The sequence below is a fragment of the Pseudorca crassidens genome, chromosome 15 (assembly GCF_039906515.1).
Source record: "Pseudorca crassidens isolate mPseCra1 chromosome 15, mPseCra1.hap1, whole genome shotgun sequence".
NCBI lineage: Eukaryota > Metazoa > Chordata > Mammalia > Artiodactyla > Delphinidae > Pseudorca > Pseudorca crassidens.
This window is the reverse complement of record NC_090310.1, coordinates 19,321,737-19,344,358: the sequence shown is the minus strand read 5'-3', so window position 1 is coordinate 19,344,358 and position 22,622 is coordinate 19,321,737. Positions and strand designations below refer to the sequence as shown.

The following is a 22,622-nucleotide window of genomic DNA, read 5'->3' as shown; positions in this document are numbered from 1 at the left end:
TTTTCCACCCCTTTTCTTTTGTTGGGATTAGTGCCAGAACAGATAAAGCCCAGTGTAAGCCAGCCTCAGCCTGCCAACTCTAATAACGGCACTTCCACAGCAACCAGCACTAATAATAATGCCAAGCGAGCCACAGCCAACAATCAGCAGCCGCCGCCGCAGCCGCCGCCACAGCCACAGCAGCCGCCGCAGCCGCAGCCACCACAGGCCTTGCCTCGGTATCCGCGCGAAGTTCCACCTCGATTTCGCCACCAGGAACATAAGCAGCTTCTAAAGAGGGGTCAGCATTTTCCTGTCATAGCAGCAAACCTGGGATCTGCTGTTAAAGTGTTAAGCAGCCAGTCAGAGAGCAGTGCTTTAACAAATCAACAGCCACAAAATAACGGAGAGGTGCAGATCAGCAAAACCCAGTCAGGTGAGAGAAGGCATTTCTTACGAGACTCCAACTGTCGTCATTAGCAGTGTAGCAAGTTTATAAACTCATGCCTGTTTGGTGATGTATTTGTATTCATCAGTATCTGTGTTGTAAAAATAAGAATTCTATACAGAAGTTATGAATGGGGAATCTGAAAATGTTTCCTGTAGGTTAACTAGAGCTCTCCCTCCAGATCTTACCCATTTTAATATACACCTTATAGCTAAAATTGATTCTAAGACTATAGCTAAAATTGAGCACCCCCCCACCAAGTCACGTGCTAAGCAGCTGTGCACGTTATTGCATTTAATCCTCAACAACCCTGAGAGGTGTAAGCTGTTCTTATCTCCACTTTTCAGTAGAGGAAACTGAGGCACCAAGACAAAAATGGCTTGAGATCAGTTACCACGTGCCGTAAAGAGACTACCACCTCTGAAAATTCTGTTCAGAGCACATGCATTTCAGTTATTGCCTCAGAATGGCTTTTCTCAGCTCAGTAATGATTGTGAGGCAGAAGATAAATCCAGTATGTGATTACAGTTTTCTCAAAGCCCAGTTTGTTTTGATATGTTCTGACGACTGGTTTGTCCATTCACTTATTGAACTATTTTGACAGTTTTACCACAAGTCATATAGAGAATTGAGGATAATCAAGGTTCCCACACATGAAAACAGTAGCAGACTGGTAATGAACAGAGTCTCTAGAGCCAGATGGACCTGGTTTTGAAGTCCTAGTTCCACCATATACCAGCATGTGTGACCTCGGCAGGTTACTTAATTGTTACGTGTGTTCGAGTCTCATTTGAGCAGCCTTTCCTAACTATCTCAGGTAGAATATTCACTTTCTACCTCTATGCTCTCTTATATATACCAGGAACTACTCTACGTTGTAATATGGTATTTCACAGCTAATAAGTAGCAGAGCCTGCACTCACATCAAGATCTGTCTGACTCCAAAGCTATGTTCCTAACAACCGTGCTTTGCTTTGGCAGCATATTGGTAGTGATGGGTAAGGAGGAAGAGGGCACAGATGTGATTTTTCGAGCATAGGTAATTAGAGAAGCGCATTATTGGAAAGGATGCAAACTTAAATTATCAGCCCAAGTTAATACTTACTTCTACTCCCCTACACACTTTCTTGCATAAGCTTGGCCAAATCACTTAACTTATCTGACTGTCGTTGCTAACCTGTAAAGTGTAGTACCCAATCTGTAAGGTTGCTTTGAGGATGATATTATGTGACATGTTAAAGCAGCTAGTTTAGTGCCTAATATTTAGGCACTGCATGAATTATCTTCCCTGAAACTTTTACCGAAGGACCTGCACTTTTCAGGAGGAAGAGTCTGGTTTAGATATGTTAGATCTAATGCCAAGCAATTAATAATTTGGTTTGAAGTTCCTCTGGGAAGTCAGGTTGGAAGCAAAGCAGATGTACTGAGTCATCAGCATCATTGTGGTTAAAACCTAGGAGAGGTTATTTATACAACAAATGCTTGAGTACCTACTGCAAGCTAAGTAATAGTGGTATGATAATTAACAAACAGGAAAGTGGGATAGTAAATTTAGAAAATATATGTTGAATATGCTTTTTCAATTTGGGAAATGAAAGAGCAAAGCCGTTTTTGAAATGGAAACAATGGGAGTATAAGAATCTTATTTCTCAAAAATTGGTATGGGTCAAGAAACCCAGAAGTGTTATGGGTATACATTCAGATGAAAAGAAAGCCTATGATGTGGGCATAGGAAGAAGTCTTCAAAAAAAGGCTGAGAAGGGAAAATATCCCACCTGTTTCTAAAACAACTTTACAAAGGTGGACTGTGTTAATGTGGAGGTTACGATGGAAATAAGGAGGGTGCAGCAACCTGCCTGAGGTTTAAAAGTAAATCCCCACACAGCTAGAGAACGCAGAGGATGAAGGCAAAGCATTCTGCAGAAGAACCAGACTTGTGCTTTTGTCTTGTTTTAAACATTTATGACTCCCCCTTTAACAACATAGTCACGTATTTACCTTAAAATATTTTTGTAGGTGCTACTAGAAATGATAATAGAAACACTAGTCACATAATAGGGCATTGGGTGTCTGTGAATTAGGGAGGACTTCTCAGGTCTCTCCTGGCTCCTGAAGGGCTAATAATAATATAACAGCAATAATAATAATAATATAGTGACTAACCCTTATGGGGTGCTTATGACCCACACACTGTATTAACATGTTTAATTTTCATTTTGCAGATTAGAGAATAGCTTAGCAATCAATCAAGAGCAGCGTACTGGACGGTACAAACAGCATGAACAATAGCCCAGAAACCCCAAAATTGCATGTTGTGAATTACATGTAGTTCAGAAATTTGGGAACATAATCTTAACTGTTTTGTCTCTTTGTACTTGTGTTTGGTTTTTTTGTTTCCTGAACAGAGATAGGTAATGGAATAGATTTGACATTTAAATTAATACATGCAATACATACATAGAAATTTACTTACAAGTTTGCATGGTAAAGATGAGTTCTGGATACACTTCCCTTGTCCTCACAGAATGCATTTCTCGTTTGTTCACTGCAGTCAAGGAAGAGGGATAGTACCTAGATGACATTAGGTATTTTCTAAATTAGAGGTCACACAAACTAAATGCCTTCATAGGCTAGCAGGTAAGTGGAGTAAAGGATGAAAAGAAGTAATGGGAACTGTGGTAAATGTATTGATTTTGTACCCTGCCTGACTACCTTTACATTCTCATTTTAAGTATTTAGAACCTGTGCTGGTCAAACCACACAACGCTGCAGGCTGAGCTGCCAGTTTGTGGCTGTGCCTCAAACACTTAATGATGGTTTCAGTCATCACTGAAGGACCTCTCTTTTGCAGTTGATTTCTTAGAGCCTTAAGGTATCAGGCCTTGCTCCTCCCCCAAAAAAACCCTTGAATTGGGGGGCCTGAAGGCTGTGTGATAAAGGATTTGGGGGGACTTAACGCTTAACAGGGCTGGCAGCAGTATTGTTCTTAATGGGGCAGAGTGTTCCAACACACATTTTTATCATCCAACTGACATGACACATGCAGAAAAGTTAAACAAATAGATTCAGATCCATCCGTTATTAGTACATTATATATACATACATATGCAAACATGTGCACAAATGTTCATTGCACTTCACCTTTAATACTTCCACAGGTAATTTCTTAAAGAATAAGGATAGTCTTCTATACAACCATGATACCACAGTCACCGTTAAGCAGAAGAGGGATGTTTTCAGCAATATCCTGTGATACGTAGTTCATGTTCACATTTTTGCAGATGGTACCAAAAAGTCTTTGTTTATAGTGTGATATCATTTATATAAAATATAAAGCTTGCAAAACAACATATTTTGCTTATGAGTAAACTCAAATATAGCATTTTGTGTGGTTACCACTCAGTTACCTACTGTAGAAGAAAGGAGATGTAAGCAAGAGAGGGGTACACAGGAGTTTTCTATTATATTAGTAGTATATACCTTAAGGTGAGGGGTGTGTGAGTGTTTTTTATATTACACTATAGATTTTCCTACGTTTCAATTTTTTTAAGAAACTTAAAGTTTCCAGAGATGTTTAAAGATTAAAATACTGTCCATCCAGCTGTGCTCGTCACTGCCTTTTCGGTGTAGTACACATCCTCGCTGTCCTGTAACTTCCACTTCTTGCTCTCAACTTGTCCCTTGGTCTGTAAACATATTCAAGTCTTTATAATCTTTAAAATAAATTCCTTTGAACTCCCATTCTCTTGGGGCTGTTGTAGAATTTCTCTCTACTTCTAGAGTTCTTACAGAAATACTCTAGACTTGGAATCTCTGATACATCACTTCATTCCTCTGGAGTCTGGCTCCTGCTCCCTTGACTGAAGTAGCTCTTACTAAGGGCACTGACCTTCTCTGTGCCAAACCCAGACTTTTCTTATTTTTAATTGTGGTTACAAAATAGACTTTTCCATTCTTATCTTAACCTATATCTACATTTTTTATCATTGACCCCTTCCTTCTTTTTAAAGCTCTTTCATTCTTTCATTTTTCTTTGACCAGTTTTCAGATGTTACTCCCTCCCAAGGCTTTGTTTCATCTCTCTCCCCAGTTTTAGGTTCCATGTCTTCTGGATTTCTTCAGCTGATGTTGGGCCCTTCAAACTCAACATGTCCAGAATCGAACTCATTATCTTGCCACATGCCAGTTTCTCCTTCTGGATCCCATTGCTCAAAAGGTCGGCAACCCCATTCATCCAGTCACCCATCTAGAACTCTTAAAATCATGCTTAACTCTCCTTCTTCTTCATGTCTACAGGCCACTGGTTTATCATGCCCTGCTGACCTTAACTCCAGAACATCTCTCAGCTTTCCTCTCTCCTCTGCACTGCTGCCACCATTGACCTGGTTCAGACACTCACCACCTGGTCTAGAGCAACAACCCTATGAATGTCTTCTATAGTCGTCTCCCCACAGTCCCTACCCCAGAAACCAGTCATGATCCATACACTGCATTTGGTTGTGGTATTGCATTTGTCTTCTTTAACCTGCCATGCCCGTTCATTTACATGTTATCTATGGCTGCTTTCCAGCTACTATGGTAAGTAGTTGCCACAGAGGCCATCTGGCTGGCAAAACCTAAAATCTTTGCTAATTGGACCTTTACAGAAAACGTTTGCCAGCCCTTGGACTAGAGGCTAGAATAACTAAGGATACTTTTTTTTAAGTTTTTTTGGCTGCGTTGGGTCTTCGTTGCTGCACACAGGCTTTCTCTACTTGCGGTGAGCAGGGCTACTCTTTAGTGTGGTGTGTGGGCTTCTCATTGTGGTGGCTTCTCTTGTTGTGGAGTGCAGACTCTAGGCACGTGGGCTTCAGTAGTTGTGGCTCGCGGGCTCTAGAGCACAGGCTCAGTAGTTGTGGCGCACAGGTTTAGTTGCTCTGCGGCATGTGGGATCTTCCCGGACCAGGGCTCAAACCCATGTACCCTGCATTGGCAGGCGGATTCTTAACCACTGCGCCACCAGGGAAGCCCCTAAGGAAACATTTTTAACTTTCTCACTCAAGTACTGTTTGAAATTGTGCATCTAAGGTTCTCTCATATTCCCAATGATAACAGTTCATACTTCCTGGAAATACTATAAAACCTAAATACTGTTAACTTCTGAAGGTCCTTATTTTTGGTGAGATTGGAAGTCTTTAAGGCAGAAAGCACATATTTAGCCATTTTGTTACATGATACATATTTATTTAGGAAATTGTATGAATTTTCCTGGATCTAAATTCTTCCTGAATGAATTATGCAATTCCCTTGAATTATCACCAGTCTTTGCTCTACCCCACATGTCTTCTTTCTGAATAGGTGCTACATAATGCACTGCTGTGTCCTTTTTTTTTTTTTTCCCTTTGGCCATGCCTCATGGCTTGCGGGATCTTAGTTCCCCAACCAGGAATTGAACCAGGGCCCTCAGCAGTGAAAGCGCAGAGTCCTAACCACTGGACCGCCAGGGAATTCCTTTTTTTTTTTTTAATATTCTTTTTGAGGTATGGTACTAGAGCTGCCCTCAGTCTTCCTAAGGCAATTTTGTATGAGAGCAGGATGCTGATGATATTTTGGACTTCAGATGTTTCTCAGTTAAGTTCAGTCTTCCAAATCTTAGTTTAAAATTTGTATTTTGCATTACACTCAGTAATACTGAACTGTCCCCTTTCCTGGAAAAGTGTAATTATCATCTTCTACTTAATGATGTTTCTATATGTTTGTCTTCCAGATCATTTGTAATGATGGCTTTTGGCTTCCTTATGTGTAAGGGAAATATATTATTTGACTTCTTCCAATTCTGAAGTAGTCTCTGACTCTGAAATGTTTTAGTCATGATTGCTGAGGAGTCCTGCACTTTTTATAATTTTAGTCAGGCTAGTAATCTCCCCACCCACACCCTGACTCCCTATCCCACTCTCCTACTTTTAGATTTTTATTTTTCTATCTAAGCTGCAGCGTTTTTCATAACAAAAATGGCTTTGTGATCCAGCCTTGGTAAATGCAGCTTTTGAGATAGCCTTTTAATTTAGGTTTTTGGGAAAGTGTTAAGTAGGTTCCAGATTAAAAATGGAATTTTAGCTAATAATTACTGATGGCATCTCTTATTTTCCTAAAATGCATGGGAGTACACGGCAAAAGGCAAATTTAGAACATTACCACCTCCAAACTAGGTCATGACCAGATTGTGAGAGAAAGTTTCACTAACATTAAAGGTGATAGAATTGGTTTGCCAAGTGTATTCTGCGGTTCTCTGGGGCTTTTTGCTTTTGATGTATTTGGGCATTAAAAAAAAAAAGAAAAACTTTAAGTAGTCCAATCTCTGTTTTTTTAATGGTTTCTTTCTTTGCTTTTACGTATAAAAAATTCTCATTCACAAGTAACTTCTTGGTTTCGTCTTAACACTGAATCATTTGGTATTGTTTTTGATAGGTTGTCCATTTAAAAAAATCTTTATAAAATATTGAATATTCCTTTTGCTGATTTAAAATGCTAACCATTGACATATAACCTTAGATAATATACTTGGGGCTGTTTCTGGATTACTTTTTCTGTTCAATTGAAGTTCTTATGTACTCTGGTAGTACAGTGCTATTTAACTGTTACATGATAACAAGAGTTTGTTTAATCCTTTTATTTGTTTTACGTGAACTTTTAAATCACTTTAATCAAATTATAGACTCTTGTTAGTATTTTTTTATAATTGGATTAAACTTAAAAGGAACATTGTTATATATTCCTATTGAGGAACAAGTTTCTATACTTAATCAAGTTGTCTGCTCTGGTCTGCAGTAAAGTTTAATCATATATGACTTTTTAAAGTATTTATGTTAGCTTTATTCCAACTTCCTTTATAGTTTTTTATTTTTTGGCTGTGTTGGATCTTCATTACTGCGTGTGGGCTTTCTCTAGTTGTGGCAAGCGGGGCTACTCTTCGTTGTGGTGTGCGGATTTCTCATTGTGGTGGCTTCTCTTGTTGAGGATCACGGGCTCTAGGCGCACGGGCTTCAGTAGTTGCAGCATGCAGGCTCAGTAGTTGTGGCACGCGAGCCCTAGAGCACGCGGGCTTCAGTAGTTGCTGCACGTGAGCTCTAGTTGTGGCGCACGGGCTTAGTTGCTCCGTGGCATGTGGGATCTTCCGGGACCAGGGCTTGAACCTGTGTCCCCTGCATTGGCAGGCGGATTTTTAACCACTGCGCACCAGGGAAGCCCCCCAACTTCCTTTATAGTTTTTGTGGCCGTTACAATTAGGATCTTTTTTCATCCCATTTTGCTATAGTCCATGAGATGATGATGATGATGGCTTGATTGTTTTAGATTTGGAGAAAAGTGGATGGATTTGGGACTTCGTGACGTTTTGGTTTTGCTGTGCACAGGAGGGAATCAAGGATAAATGTTAGGTTTTAGGAAACTTACTGAAATGAGGAAAACTAGTAAAGAAGCAGGATTGTTTCTTCCTTTGGGAGGAGGCACCTGTAGTGGTATAATCTAGGAGCTGGCATCCTTTTTGAGATATCTAAATGGAGAGTTAAAGTAAGCAATTTCGTATGTGATTTCTAATTTTGTTCTTCTTGAGGGAGGCATGGTGGAATGACATGTGCTTTAGAGATAGGACTGAAAATAACGAAAATCACTGATACACATTAATTAATGAAAATAATGGTCCTCATTTATTAAGTACCTAATCTGGATCAGATATGGTTCAAAGCACTTTTAATTATTAATCATTTAATCCTCACAACTGTATGAGATAGGTACTGTTACTATTCCCACTTTACAGATGAAGAAACTAAGGCACAGAAAGATTGAGGATCTTACCTGTGGTCACATAGCTGGTAAATGGCAGAGCGGCTTTTAAACCCAAGCAGGCTGGCTTCAGAGTTTTGCTCTTAATTACTACACAAAACTGCCCTTCATGGAGCACTTATTTGAAACTGGCACTGAGCTACATACTTGGCATATGACAGTAGGTTAACTAAACAACCAGGTAAAGAAGTACGTACGTACTGTTTGTATCCCCATTTTGCAGGTTTGGTCACACAGCTACTGCATAGAGTCCAGACTTGAACCTGGGTATCTCTAGAGTTCCAACCATGTTCTGAGCCACCTTGCTTTTTTACCTAATGATGAATCTTGCCTTTCTTACCTTATTTTCTACAACCTTTGAGCCTCGATTTCCTCATCCGTAAAGTGAAGGTAATGCCTGTGCTCTAGGGTTGTTTCAAGGATTCAGTGACAACATTGCACATAAAGCACGTGCTCCAGAGTGCCAAATGGTGTTGCTGACAGTGCAGGTGCTGGTCTGTAGATTTGCTTTTACCCAGTAAGACTGAGCGACATGTTAGTATCCTTTATTTCATGAGAAAAATCCTCCTCATGGGCACTGAAAGATGAAAAGCTTTACCTGGCAGCTTAAAACTGCCAAATGATTCTTAATCAGAGAGCAGAAGTCACAGTCACAGAACTTCATATCTATCTATCTGTCTATCTATATCTGTATATCTGTATTTGGTGAATTATGTATACATTTCTGGTCTCTGTCTAGTCCTTTTTTTTTGCTACTCTTTCTAGCTCATCACCTTTTGCTGCTTAACAATTGTGCTTTGAGAGAAAATGATGCAAGATGAACCTGATTTTCCATATTAGCAATACCCTTATAGTGAGTGACACTTAACTTTCTGGGCTTACAATGCCTGGTGGTTGGTTCATTGCATCTGGGACGTGACTTGAGCATATGTATTACTGAGAAACACTGCATATGATTCTGATTACTACTGTAGTAGAGAACTACAATATGAGCAACCCGCTAGGGACAGTCTAAATGCAAACATCTTATGCAGGTTAATATTTCTGAGGATTGCCATCTACCAGATCCTTAAACTGAATGAGAGTAATGAATTTGGGAAAGCATTAGAAGCACTAAAACTGCCTGCCCTACATGCAGCACAATAACTAGATGATAACATCAGTACGTAGCAGTAAGTCTAAGACAGGATTATGTGACCAGTCATTAATGTCTTCAAATGTCAGGAGTTGATTTTTTAATCATAACTTTGATCTTCAGCATATCAACCATTTTTCTGTTGTCTTCTAATAAACATGGCTATTAAGACATTTTTATGAAGGAGAGTAGAACTAAAATTATTTTTACTTGCATGTAGTATTTTTCAGATTGAATATGAACACTAATGAAATGGAAATATAATGGAAAAGCCTTTATAATTCTTATAAACTTGTTGTAATACCCAAAACAGTTGTGAAAAAGCTATTCTAAAAAAGTGTGGATAGAAAAGGATTCCTAATATATTTCTAATACATTTTATCAAGTTTGGCCTGTTCACTTGTCTTTAACCGTTTATATCCCAGCGCCTTCTTTCCCATGTTGGGCCTCCAAGCCTGGGTTGCTCCATTATCCTAATACATCATTACTACCTTGTCCTTCCTGACTCCAGATTCTTTACTTGCTGATATGTTAACAATTCACTCATTCAGATATTTATTGAGGAACTCTTATGTTCCAGGTACTGCTCTAGGCTCTTGGAATAACATCAATGAAGAAAGCAGCAAAATTCCCTGCCTATGTGGAATTAATTATTGGATATGGAAAATTGGTGGCTGAGATATAACGAATGCCTTTGTAATTATACTGCCAAGTATTATAGCTTGTTGATGTTGAGGAGCCATGTACATTTATAATATATTCATCAGTTTTCCAAACATTTCATACATTTTTGTGCTTCTTCTTTATTCTAGATATAAACCACAATACTTCAGGATCCCATTATGAAAATTCGCAGTGGGGACCTGTGTCTTCTACAAGTGACTCTAGCACAAACTGTAAGAATGCTGTTGTAAACGACTCGCCTGAAAAAGAAGCATGGCCCTCAGTCCCTGGCAGTGATCTAGAGTTGGCTTCAGAATGTGTGGATGCTGATTCTGCCTCCAGTTCTGAATCAGAGAGAAACATCACTATCATGGCTTCAGGGAGCACAGGTGGTGAAAACGATGGCCTTCGGAATAGCACTGGACTTGGATCCCAAAACAAGTTTGTGGTTGGTAGCAGCAGCAATAATGTGGGCCATGGAAGTAGTACTGGGCCGTGGGGTTTTTCCCATGGAGCCATAATAAGCACATGTCAGGTCTCTGTGGATGCTCCTGAAAGCAAATCAGAAAGTAGCAACAATAGAATGAATGCTTGGGGCACTGTAAGTTCTTCATCAAATGGAGGGTTAAATCCAAGCACTTTGAATTCAGCTAGCAACCATGGTGCCTGGCCAGTGTTAGAGAACAACGGACTTGCCCTAAAAGGGCCTGTAGGGAGTGGTAGTTCTGGCATCAATATTCAGTGCAGTACCTTAGGCCAGATGCCTAACAATCAGAGTATTAACTCTAAAGTGGGTGGTTCTTCTACCCATGGTACCTGGGGAAGCCTTCAGGAAACTTGTGAATCTGAAGTAAGTGGTACACAGAAGGTTTCATTCAGTGGTCAACCTCAAAATATTACCACTGAAATGACTGGACCAAATAACACTACTAACTTTGTGACCTCTAGTTTACCAAACTCCGGTTCAGTACAGAATAATGAGCTGCCTAGTAATACAGGGGCCTGGCGTGTGAGCACAATGAATCATCCTCAGATACAGGCTCCGTCGGTTGTAAATGGCACTTCCCTTTCTCACCTTAGCAATGGAGAGTCAAAAAGTGGAGGCTCTTATGGTACTACATGGGGTGCCTATGGTTCTAATTACTCTGGAGACAAATGTTCAAGCCCTAATGGCCAAGCTAATGGTGACACTGTGAATGCAACTCTAATGCAGCCTGGCATAAATGGGCCTATGGGCACTAACTTTCAAGTTAACACAAATAAAGGAGGAGGTGTGTGGGAGTCTGGGGCAGTGAATTCCCAGAGTGCATCATGGGGAAATGGTGCAAATTCTGGAGGAAGTCGAAGAGGATGGGGAACTCCTGCACAAAACACTGGCACTAATATACCCAGCGTGGAATGGAGCAAACTGCCTAGCAATCAGCATTCCAGTGACAGTGCAAATGGCAATGGTAAGAAGTTTACAAACGGATGGAAATCTACTGAGGAAGAGGATCAGGGTTCTGCCACATCTCAGACAAATGAGCAAAACAGTGTGTGGGCCAAAACGGGAGGTACAGTGGAGAGTGAAGGTAGTACAGAAAGCACTGGACGCCTTGAGGAAAAAGTAACTGGGGAAAATCAGAGTAGAGATAGAAGAAAAATTGATCAGCACACATTACTCCAAAGCATTGTAAACAGAACTGACTTAGATCCACGTGTCCTATCCAACTCTGGTTGGGGACAGACTCCTATTAAGCAGAATACTGCCTGGGATACCGAAACATCACCTAGAGGGGAAAGAAAGACTGACAATGGGACAGAGGCCTGGGGAAGCTCTGCAACACAGACTTTTAACTCAGGGGCATGTACAGATAAGACTAGCCCTAGTAGTAATGATACCTCATCTGTATCGGGGTGGGGAGATCCCAAACCTACTCTGAGGTGGGGAGATTCCAAAGGCTCAAACTGCCAGGGGGGATGGGAAGATGATTCTGCTGCTACAGGAATGGCCAAGAGCAATCAGTGGGGGAATTGCAAAGAAGAGAAGTCTGCATGGAATGATTCGCAAAAGAACAAACAGGGATGGGGTGATGGACAAAAATCAAACCAAGGTTGGTCCGTTTCTGCCAGTGATAACTGGGGAGAAACTTCAAGGAGTAACCATTGGGGTGAGGCTAATAAGAAATCTAGCTCAGGAGGTAGTGACAGTGATAGGTCCGTTTCTGGTTGGAACGAACTTGGTAAAACTAGTTCTTTTACTTGGGGAAATAACATAAATCCAAATAATTCATCAGGATGGGATGAATCTTCTAAACCGAATCCTTCCCAGGGATGGGGAGATCCTCCAAAGTCTAATCAGTCTCTAGGTTGGGGAGATTCGTCAAAGCCAGTCAGTTCTCCGGACTGGAACAAGCAACAAGATGTCGGATCTTGGGGAATCCCATCAGCTACAGGCAAACCTCCTGGTACAGGCTGGCTGGGAGGACCTATACCAGCCCCAACAAAAGAAGAAGAGCCCACAGGCTGGGAGGAACCATCCCCAGAATCCATACGTCGCAAAATGGAGATCGATGATGGAACTTCAGCTTGGGGAGATCCAAGCAAATACAACTACAAAAATGTGAACATGTGGAACAAAAATGTCCCAAACGGCAGCAGCCGTTCAGACCAGCAAGCACAGGTACATCAGCTGCTGCCGTCTGCAAGTGCCATCTCAAACAAGGAGGCGAGCAGTGGCTCTGGTGAGTTTTTATTTTATGGAGTCTGTGTTACAAAGTACTTCACAGTATTGTGAACCTATTATAAAACTTGTCTAACGAAGTATTTGGATGTGCACACAAAGCTTTTTTTAACTCTAATCCAGGAGAAGTTTATAGGGAAGAAAATTATGGGAAAGGTGTTTACCATCAGGGAACAGAGCTCTGCCTTTGGCAGTGTTGGCTGTGAATCCCACATACTCCATTCTCCGTTAGGAACGCTGTAGAAGGCAGAATTGGAAAAGTGATGTCAAGCTGGAATGCTGTACACTTTTTTCAGTTCTTCTGAGTCAAGCCATCACGTTTTGGTTTTATTATTTGACTAAAATATCCCCAGAAATAAAACAAGTATCTAATAAACACAGTGCTCTCTAAGAAACTAGGTACTATATTTGGCCTTAGAAGGAATTTACTTAAGTAGGCATGAAATCTAAGTCTATTGGATATAGCATGTATGTATGCTTGCTTAAAACATTTAATAATATCTTTCTAGTGTATTCCACTTTCGTCTTATAGCAAGGAACTAATTCCTATCCTCTGCAAATTATCCTGACAATGACATTTTTCATTAGTTGTCATTGAGATGTGTTGCCTTTGTGAATGGAGGTTTTATTGAATAATCCATTGGATGTAGAGACAGAAGTGTTTTCATGAACTAACCCTTCAGCACCTAACTTTTTTTCTGAGTATTATTAATTTAGATATAATTCTTAGAAAAAACAGGTATGTATCTAAGGGGAAGGCTGTTTTGGTTCTTTTAAACAACGTGTTTATGGCTTGGCTTTGCCTTGCTTCGGACAACCTAATAAATTTTTTAAGAAGCATTGTTCAGCATGTATAAAAGTAGGATGCCTACCTATTATTAGTCTTACAGTAAATTGCTTTTTCCAGAACAGTGATGTTGAAAGGTTGTACGTATAGTAAAAATTTTATACACATACTGTACCCAGCTTGATCACCTGCTTTAATTCACTAGGTTTGACTCAGAATGACTTGACTTTTCCAGGAGTTAAATTCATCTTCAAAGGAGGATGACTTGCCATAATTAAGGTTATTCAAAAGAATCTGCTGTACACCCAGAGGGCAATTCTGAAAGAAGAGGTGAAAAAAAAATTCATACCATATAGTTAAATTATAATAATGGGAAATTATTTGTCTTCTTTACATAAAACAGATGCCATCCTTTCTGCCTATCACATTATTATTTAATACATAAATGTGAAGGTCGTCTTCTTTTGTTCCCTAAGTATTCCTTATTGCCTCTACCGTGTGCTGATGACTTCTTTTCCCACACTTTCTAAAGGCTGGGGTGAGCCCTGGGGTGAGACTTCTACTCCAGCCACAACTGTGGATAATGGTACTTCAGCATGGGGTAAACCCATAGACAGTGGTCCCAGCTGGGGCGAACCCATTGCTGCGGCATCCAGCACATCCACGTGGGGCTCCAGCTCTGTTGGTCCACAAGCATTAAGCAAATCTGGTAAGTTATTGATAATTCCTGGCTGTAGCAGTGATGATCTCATTGACTATAATTAAGTAATTGGATAATGCTTATGTCATTGATAATGTATCCATGTATTATCATACTGGATGATTTCACTATTTGTTTGGCTCTTTGAACTTGTTAATGTGGTTTGCTTTTTTACCTTTCTGAATTTTCCTATCTTTTCTTTTTCTTAGAAGTGTATAACTATTAATGATTTGCATGTACTTCACCAAATCTAAATTATATTTTATCAAATTGGATTATTTAGAAATAGTCAAGCAACTTTCATGCTATCCAGCACGAGAGACTGAGTATAATAGTCATGGGGACATATGTCCAAACTCTCTGGCTCAGGTTCCAGACAATTCCCTGAATATTACACAGAAAATGAACAGAGTTCAGGAAGGACCCTCAATATTCAGATGAACATTGTCACTATTCCCATAGGAATTCCAAAGGCCGAGTATAGAGATGAAATACTTTCTGCTTTCGACTTGCTATGCTTTTGGGCCATTCTCCTTAAAAATATGTATTAAAATTAATTTTTAAAAATTCTGTTCGTCCTCTTGGCCCTGTGCGTCACCATGCAGCTTGCTAAGCAAGTACGAACAAGAGTGCCACCGATGTCCCATGTTTAGGAACCCTCTGACTTGTAAAAGCATGGCAGGTGTTTTATTGAAAATTTTAATAAAAATAAATTCTTGTTTAATGTAGCTTTTGGCTCAGCATATAACATACATTTTTGCCGTGCAGATCTGGTAAGGGAGATAAAGGAGGGTTTTTTAGGTTCTCCCCCTGCTCTGCCTGCTTAATGAATGCTCAGCCTCCAGAAAGAATTGTTTGATTAAAGCATGTTTCTCTTTATCACAAATCCACAATCAGGGCCAAAATCTATGCAAGATGGCTGGTGTGGTGATGATATGCCATTGCCTGGAAATCGCCCCACTGGCTGGGAAGAGGAAGAGGATGTAGAGATTGGAATGTGGAATAGTAATTCATCTCAAGAGCTTAATTCATCTTTAAATTGGCCACCATATACAAAGAAAATGTCGTCGAAGGTAAACATTTCAAGGGCAAAGCCCTTGAAACTTTAAATTCCAAAGGTAGTTTACCCACAGAAAATTAATGTTCTGCCTACCCGTTTAATGCAATCAGTATAGTCCATGCAGTCCCCAACTTAGGTAGAACCTCTTGTATGGGCAGCCACCTAGAAAAACATAAGACTACAGGAACTTCCTTTCTCCCCACTGCTACAGCTTGGGATTTCTCTCCTCCTCCCCCTCCACCAGTGCTGCCTGGGACAACCCCTCACCCCAGGGTGGTACCTGCAGTGCTGAGGATGAAGAGAAGGGCAAATCTCCATGTCGACTCTTTCCATCCCACTGCCAGTTCGTCTCCCATTCCACCTCCTCACCTGGAGTCCCCGACCTCCGCATTACCCAGAGTTACCATCCTCCTTATTCATCCCCCATCTTTGTCCCTTCTCCACCCTGAAAGGTCCTGTGACAAAAATCCCTAGGAATGAGTAGAGTTTTGTTTTGCTTTTAAATGTGGACACATCTTATCCCAAACCTGGCTGTTCATCAGAATTGTATGACATTTGTTTAAAAAGTATAATATCCTATACCCTAGGCTACTGTTGTTTTGGAAATTGGACCAAGTTTCTTGTCCTAAACAAGCTCTCTGAATGTTTCTGATGCAGAGCCAGGTTTGAGAACACTGGTGTCAGATTTTCTTGGGGACCATTTTGAAAATATGTGCCTAATCTCCCAGGTGATTCTAATATATCCTCTCGACCCTATTTGAGAACAGTTTGTTTTTGAGGGACCTTAGAAGTCAAATACCTAGTAGCTCACTGCCAGGGTCCCTCCCTTTTGATCCTGGGATTCTAAGTCTAGGACCTGCCATTTTCATTTAAAAAATTTTTCATTTGGCTGAATTTGCCTATTGCCTCACCATATAGCTTATGAAGTGCTTCCCCATATTTTACATAAATCATTTGATCCTCATAACCTTCTGAGATAGCATACTAATGAGGAATTTGAGACTGGAAAAAGTGGTGACTTGCCCAAAGTTGCATAACTAGTAAGTGACAGAGCAAGGACTTAAGTTTAGGTCTTCCAATTCCAAACCCTGTGTTCTTCCCACTGGACCATGCTGTTTTGTGACTTTGTCTTTCCTTACAGGGTCTGAGTGGCAAAAAAAGGAGAAGGGAAAGGGTGTGTAGCCTTTTTACTCTTTCTCCTTTGTTTCTACTAGTAAAAATCTTTTAGAAAGCAACTGCAAATATTTATTTAGCCTCTGCTGTGTGCCAGGTACTGTGCTTGGTGCTGGGGGTTCAGAAACACTAGGATAAGAGCATACCTTCAAGGAGCTCAGGGTCTAGTATGGGGTATTAAGAGTTGCTCTAAGGAGTGTTAGCTTGAATTTGGAAGATGCCTCGGGGTGGGGTGTGTTAGGGAAAGTGTTAGGCTGATGTTACTAAAATAACAGAATTTTAGAGAAGAGGTGTGACAATCTAATCTGTAGTTAGATTAGGGGCAGATACCAAAGTGTTTACAGTAACATGCCAGAGAATTTGAGCTTCATTTTGTATAAAATATGGAGCCAGTCAAGTTGAATAGAAGGCAACATCAGTTTGGTTTTTAAAATTAATTTCTTTAAAGAAAGCTAACCAGTGATAGTATGAAAGATAAATTGGAACAGAGGAGAGACCAGAGTTAGTGATCTTAGTTCGGAAGCTTCTGCATTCATTCTGGTTAGAAAGGACAGCCTGAATTGGGAAGCAAGAATAAATGTTTAGTAGAAGGGATTGTTGTGAGAGACATTTGGAATAAAAGAGACAGGTATTGGCAACCAGTTAGGCATGGGGTGGGGGTGAAAAAGGAAAAGGAATCAAAGCCCACTTCAGAAACCTTGGAAAGGGTTAGATGCTTGCTTCAGAGACCTGCAGTTAGGGGGAAATTACGAAGCTGTGTTCTGTTCCACAGTCAGAAGGAATAGGTAGTAGCAATGGGAAAGGGAAATGAAGGCAACAAACTGAGAATTGTTCTGTGATCCTCACGTTAATGGGAGGCCTTGGTCTCTATGGCTTCCAGCCTCCCTGTCTACCAAACTGCTAATCACGGATCATTTTTTCTCTGAAGTCATGTCTCCAAGTAGTTTCCGTACCTCCCATACCCTAAGCAGCCACAGAAAGCCAACACCAAGTAGGAGGAATCCCAGCTTTAGTTGCTGCTGGGGATATTGTGTTCTTGGCAGCATAAATTGGAATTTTAAAATACTCTTTCATATGGAAACATATGGTGTTTTTTCAGTACAGTGCACATAGCATAATTAAATTATGGGTTTAATTGGTTTCTTTGGACTAACCTGAAACCTGGTGACTCTTCTTACTTTGGTTTTGTGTGAGAATTCTACAAATCCAAATTATAATTAATCTTTTAGGACACAGTTCATTTATAAATTGGAAACTGTCTGATGAACAGTTCTCCATTATCCAGAGGACTTTTTAACTTTTTGTGGGTCATCAAGGCCCTTTGCTTCTGTCTTTTCCTTCTGACTGCTTGCCTTTAGAGATTTCTCTGTGCATTACAGCTATACCAGAGGACTGGAGTAAAGGAAGTTGAAAATCAAATAAGTTGATTTTTAATTATGAACAACTCTGTGAGAAGAGTTGGTTGGAGGAGAAATTTATTGGCTAAAAATGAGAGTTGGGAATTGTCTTGAAGTTTTATTAATCCATCACTATACCCAGATAAATAGAGATGGCCATGGCATCTTTCTACTCTTTTATTTTACAAAGGGAATGATGAAAGGTGGAAACAAACAAGAAGAAGCATGGATAAATCCATTTGTTAAACAGTTTTCAAATATCAGTTTTTCGGTAAGTATGTTTTCTTGGCAACCTCCTTCCCTTTTAATGGCGATCCATAAACTTACCCTAATACCCTAATTTCATTTTTTTGTTTTCTTAACAAATAATTATTTTGAGTCCTTATGAATATGCTGAGGTTAGAATAAAATTTTCCATGATGTCTTCTTTATTTTTACAGTTTTAGCTAAAAACATTGATCACGTATCTTTTTTTTTTTAGTCTTATTTAAAAAAATTTTTTTTATCATATTAGGCAGTGAAAAATGAAGTTTTATGATCCACTTAAATTTTACAAATAAGGAAATAAAGTAAAATTCTTCACTTTTAATTTACTTTCATTGATAAATTAAGGTCTACTAACATGCTACTTTTTCCTTCTTCAGAGAGACTCACCAGAAGAAAATGTACAGAGCAATAAGATGGACCTTTCTGGAGGTAAGAAAAAATTAAATCAGTTTGAGTTTTATATTCATCATTGATGGAGAAACTTATCTGACATGATCCTACTGAAAGAGCACTGACCTTGACCAGGAGACGGAGACCTGGGTTTCTGTTTCAGTGTTCCTATTCTCTCTAGCATACATTAGAATGTGGGGGTTTTCTGAGTTAGTATGCCTTTTAAAGTGTAAATCACTGTGCAGATCTAAGGTAGTGATACTGTTAGCCTTTGATTACCTCAAATTTGGTCCTGTCAAGAATAAGTTATCCAGGTTGAGTGATACAGTCTTCTTAATTTAGGGAGCAATGTGTACAAAGACCCAGATACATGATAGAGATATCTTAAACCATACTGGGGAAATGGCAAGTAGTTCCATGCAATGGAAGAAGAAATATAAATTGGTTGTGGTGGTGGGAGTGTGGTGACGGTGAAAGCTTTACTTAGGTGAGGTTGCCAGAAAACTAGGTAGGTGCTAAATCATGAGGAGCTTGGGTGTCTGAGCTTTATTCTGAAAGTATGGGATTAAAGAACTTTAAGCCAGGAGAATGAAATGATTTGGTCTTATGTTTTACAAAAATAATCATGGCTGTAGATTGAAAATAACTTGGGACAGAAAACATTGGCAGCAGAGGAAGATTAAAAGATACTAAACATAGCAAAACCAGTTAGAGATTTGTTGCTGTAGCCAGTGAGAATTTTCAAAGCTCTAAACTAAGACAGTTGGTGGGAAGAATCTTAATTCAGTGTAGATACAGGAATTAGAATCAATAGAAGTTGATAACTGGCTTGAATCGATCTGCTATGGAGGATGAGGGTGAGGGTGTGCTGAAAGATAATTCCCAGCTTTCTTGCCTGGGCAGTTTAGTATGTGGTACTGTTGTTGTTGTATTAGTCTGAGTCCAGGCAGAAGAGAGAAACTACATAGTAGTTTGGACAGGGAAAGTTTAATACAAATGTAAAGAATCACTATTAGACTAATGAGGGATTGGCTAGGAAGGGATAATAACGAGACTCCTCGAGAATATATGAATATACGAATAGCAGATACAAGGAGTAACCTAAAGACTAAAGTATAAACTCAACAGCGTAAACAGCTGTTCAACAGCTTAAAAAGTGAAAAAAGGGAAGAGAAAAGAAGATGGCCTATACAGATAAGCAACAGATAACATGCAAAACTACTGCCATCCTTATTTCTGTAATTGGTCACAAGCTCTCGTTGGTATCTTTGGCTTCCTTCTTTTACTACCCATTCCATACTTCCCCACTGTCAGCCAGCACCTCAGCTGCTCTGGGTTCTTTTGCTGGTGGAGTGACCCAAAACTTCATTCCTGCAGGGTCTGAGCCCTCAGTCATCTTTGCTTTTTTGGTTGTTATAGTTTTTTCATTAACCTTTACTACTGGGCACAGAATTACTAAGAAGCACCCCCAGACGCACACACCCACCCCCTGCCCACCTGCCCGGATTCCAGAGTCTTTGCTGCCTTCGTTTTGTAGCAGGAAACCAGGTCCCCCTTGGTAATCAGAGTCAGTCACTCCAGCCAGCAGGTGAGCCCCCCGCCCCCTTGCCAGCTGGTTCAGTGACATCGGTTCTTAACTGTATCCTGTAGGACAGAAGCCCATCCTTTTAGAATGTTGTCTTTCAGCGTGCTTTGTAACTGGGTCTTCAGGAACCACTTGTACCTATCAGTTTGGCTAGCTACTTTTGGGTGATGATACATGTGGTAAGACCAGTTAGTTAAGCCCATTACTCTACTTCCTTTACTATGAAGTGAGTTCCTTGATCAGACACAGTGCTGTGAGGGGTGATGGATAAGGCCTTTTGTGAGACCATGGATGGCAGGGGGGGGAAGTCCGTATCCAGAATATGCATCTATTCCTGTGATGACAAGGCTCTGCCTCCTCCATGGCTCACTGAATGGCAGAGAAGTTGCTGTGCTGCTGTGCTGTTGGAACTTTCTGGAAATCTACCCTTCTAGGGTGCTGGGAAAAGCTGTTCATGGAGAGATGTCTCACCTTAGACACTCTGCTACAAAGCTGCCTGGAGGTATGTGGGAATGCTGGGAGAAGCTGGCCTCCGAGTGAGGCTGATCACCCTGTACTGCAAGTGTAGGGCACAGGAGAAGCTGGAAGCACTGCCAAAGCCGCCAAGGGCACGTAGGCAAAACTTCCGCCTGCAGTGTCTCTCCAGCGCCCTCTATTGACAAAGCCTCAGTGCCAACTGGTGAAAGAAAAAAATGTAGAGCCCAGATACTTTCACAGAGCAGTCAGAAAGTGTGAATTTGGAGCTGAGAGACAATAAATCAATAACTGGGCGTTATTTGAGATAGGAAATATAGTAGGGGAAACAGGTTTGATAGACAAGGTTACTGAGTTTAAAGTTGCTATGAAAACCATGTGGTGACGTCCAGTAAGCAGTAGAAAATCTGGATGTGGAGCTTAGAAGAGATAGGGCTGGAGATAATAAGTGTAACTAGACACTGATGGTAGTACAGCCTCAAAAAATAGGTTGACTGGGGAATTCCCTAGTCGTCCAGCGGTTAGGACTCCAAGCTTTCACGGCCAAGGGCCTGGGTTCAATCCCTGGTCAGGGAACTAAGATCCTACAAGCTGCTCCAGCACGGCCAGGAAGAAAAAAAAGGTTAAAAAGTTTAACAAAAAAAGAAGGTCAGCTAGAGGCTTATAGAGTAATGGGCCAAAGACAAACTCCAGGGGGAATAATGACATTTAAGGGAGATCTGAGGAGAAATGGAACAAGTTAGAGTAGAATAGAGTAATTTTTCAGTAGTCAGATGAGAATAGAGATTTGAAAAGAGGAAAGTGATTGTCATGGAATGGATTTGATCCTGGGGGTTAGGACGAGTCATTGGTAACTTTAGCCAAGGGTCTTCTTAAAGGATTGGTCAAGGGGCGGCTGCCACATTTGGCACTCAGATGGTTTTTAAAGTGATGCGGGGACTTCCCTGGTGGCCCAGTGGTTAAGAATCTGCCTGCCAGTTCACGGGACACGAGGTCAAGCCCTGGTCCGGGAAGATCCCACATGCCACGGAGCGACTAAGCTTGTGCGCCACAACTACTGAGCCTGCGCTCTAGAGCCCACGAGCCACAGCTTCTGAGCCTGTGGGCCACAACTACTGAAGCCCGTGTGCCTAGAGCCCGTGCTCCGCAACAAGGGAAGCCACTGCAATGAGAAGCCCACGCACTGCAACAAAGAGTAGCCCCTGCTCGCCGCAACTAGAGAAAAGCCTGTGCGCAGCAACAAAGACCCAACGCAGCCAAAAATGAATGAATGAATGAATGAATGAATAAAGTGACACAGAATGGTTTGGAGAAAGGATGTATCATGCCACTTTTTGAAAAGATTTTATTTAGGGAGGCAAAAATAATGTGGATTGTTAGGAAAGAACAGCTTGGAGAGAGACTTGGAAGAAGAGTTGGTTGGGTTTGGTTACAAGATTAGATGTGGAGAGTGAGGAAAAGAGTTCAAGATGGCTAGCTTGGGTGCGTCAGTGAATGGTGACACCATTAACGGGGGAAAGAGAACAGAGGAGAGGTTGTTGCAAAAGTTTGTTGCCAAAGAAAAAAAGTTCGTTGCCATTTAAGGGAGAGCTCTTAATTACAAGTGCTGAAGTGTGGGTTATTCACATATCTGGACCAGTACTTCTGGAAAGCAGCAGCATTTGAAAATTGTACCTATTTTAAGAATCCTTTTGTTAAAATTTGTCTTTTCCACTTGCCTAGGATGAGGGTAGTAGGGGTGAGTGTTGTGGTGGCTGCAGCAGCAGGCATCTCAAAGAAGGACAGCAGCTGCAAGGAAATTATGGGTGAGATCTGAGGACTGAGAAAATGTGGAGACTGAGGAACAGGGAAATGGGAGGAAAAGGTATTCTCGCAAGGTAAAAACCAGGTTTCAAGGCTGTGTGACTAGGAGAATGAAGATGCCACTTTTGAGTCCCATGAAGATCTAGAGGCGATATCATGTGCTTGGTTTCACCTGTTAAAAGTGACCAAGGGGCACTTAAGTGGCTATGCTCAGCAGG

At 40.7% G+C, this 22,622-nt stretch overlaps 1 protein-coding gene across 7 annotated transcripts in view; it reads left to right on the top strand.

Moving 5' to 3' along the window:
- Positions 1–22,622, top strand: part of TNRC6A (trinucleotide repeat containing adaptor 6A) — a 97,489-nt gene that overhangs the window by 46,447 nt on the left and 28,420 nt on the right. For 4 of the 7 annotated variants that reach the window (XM_067706352.1, XM_067706351.1, XM_067706354.1 and 1 more), the window contains 7 exons: positions 32–415; positions 10,196–12,769; positions 14,088–14,264; positions 15,153–15,328; positions 16,457–16,489; positions 18,076–18,156; positions 18,530–18,581. In XM_067706352.1, the coding sequence (XP_067562453.1) occupies positions 32–415; positions 10,196–12,769; positions 14,088–14,264; positions 15,153–15,328; positions 16,457–16,489; positions 18,076–18,156; positions 18,530–18,581 (3,477 nt within the window). The remainder of the gene's footprint in view (positions 1–31; positions 416–10,195; positions 12,770–14,087; positions 14,265–15,152; positions 15,329–16,456; positions 16,490–18,075; positions 18,157–18,529; positions 18,582–22,622) is intronic. The other 3 variants (XM_067706356.1, XM_067706355.1, XM_067706353.1) reach the window with 2 other exon arrangements.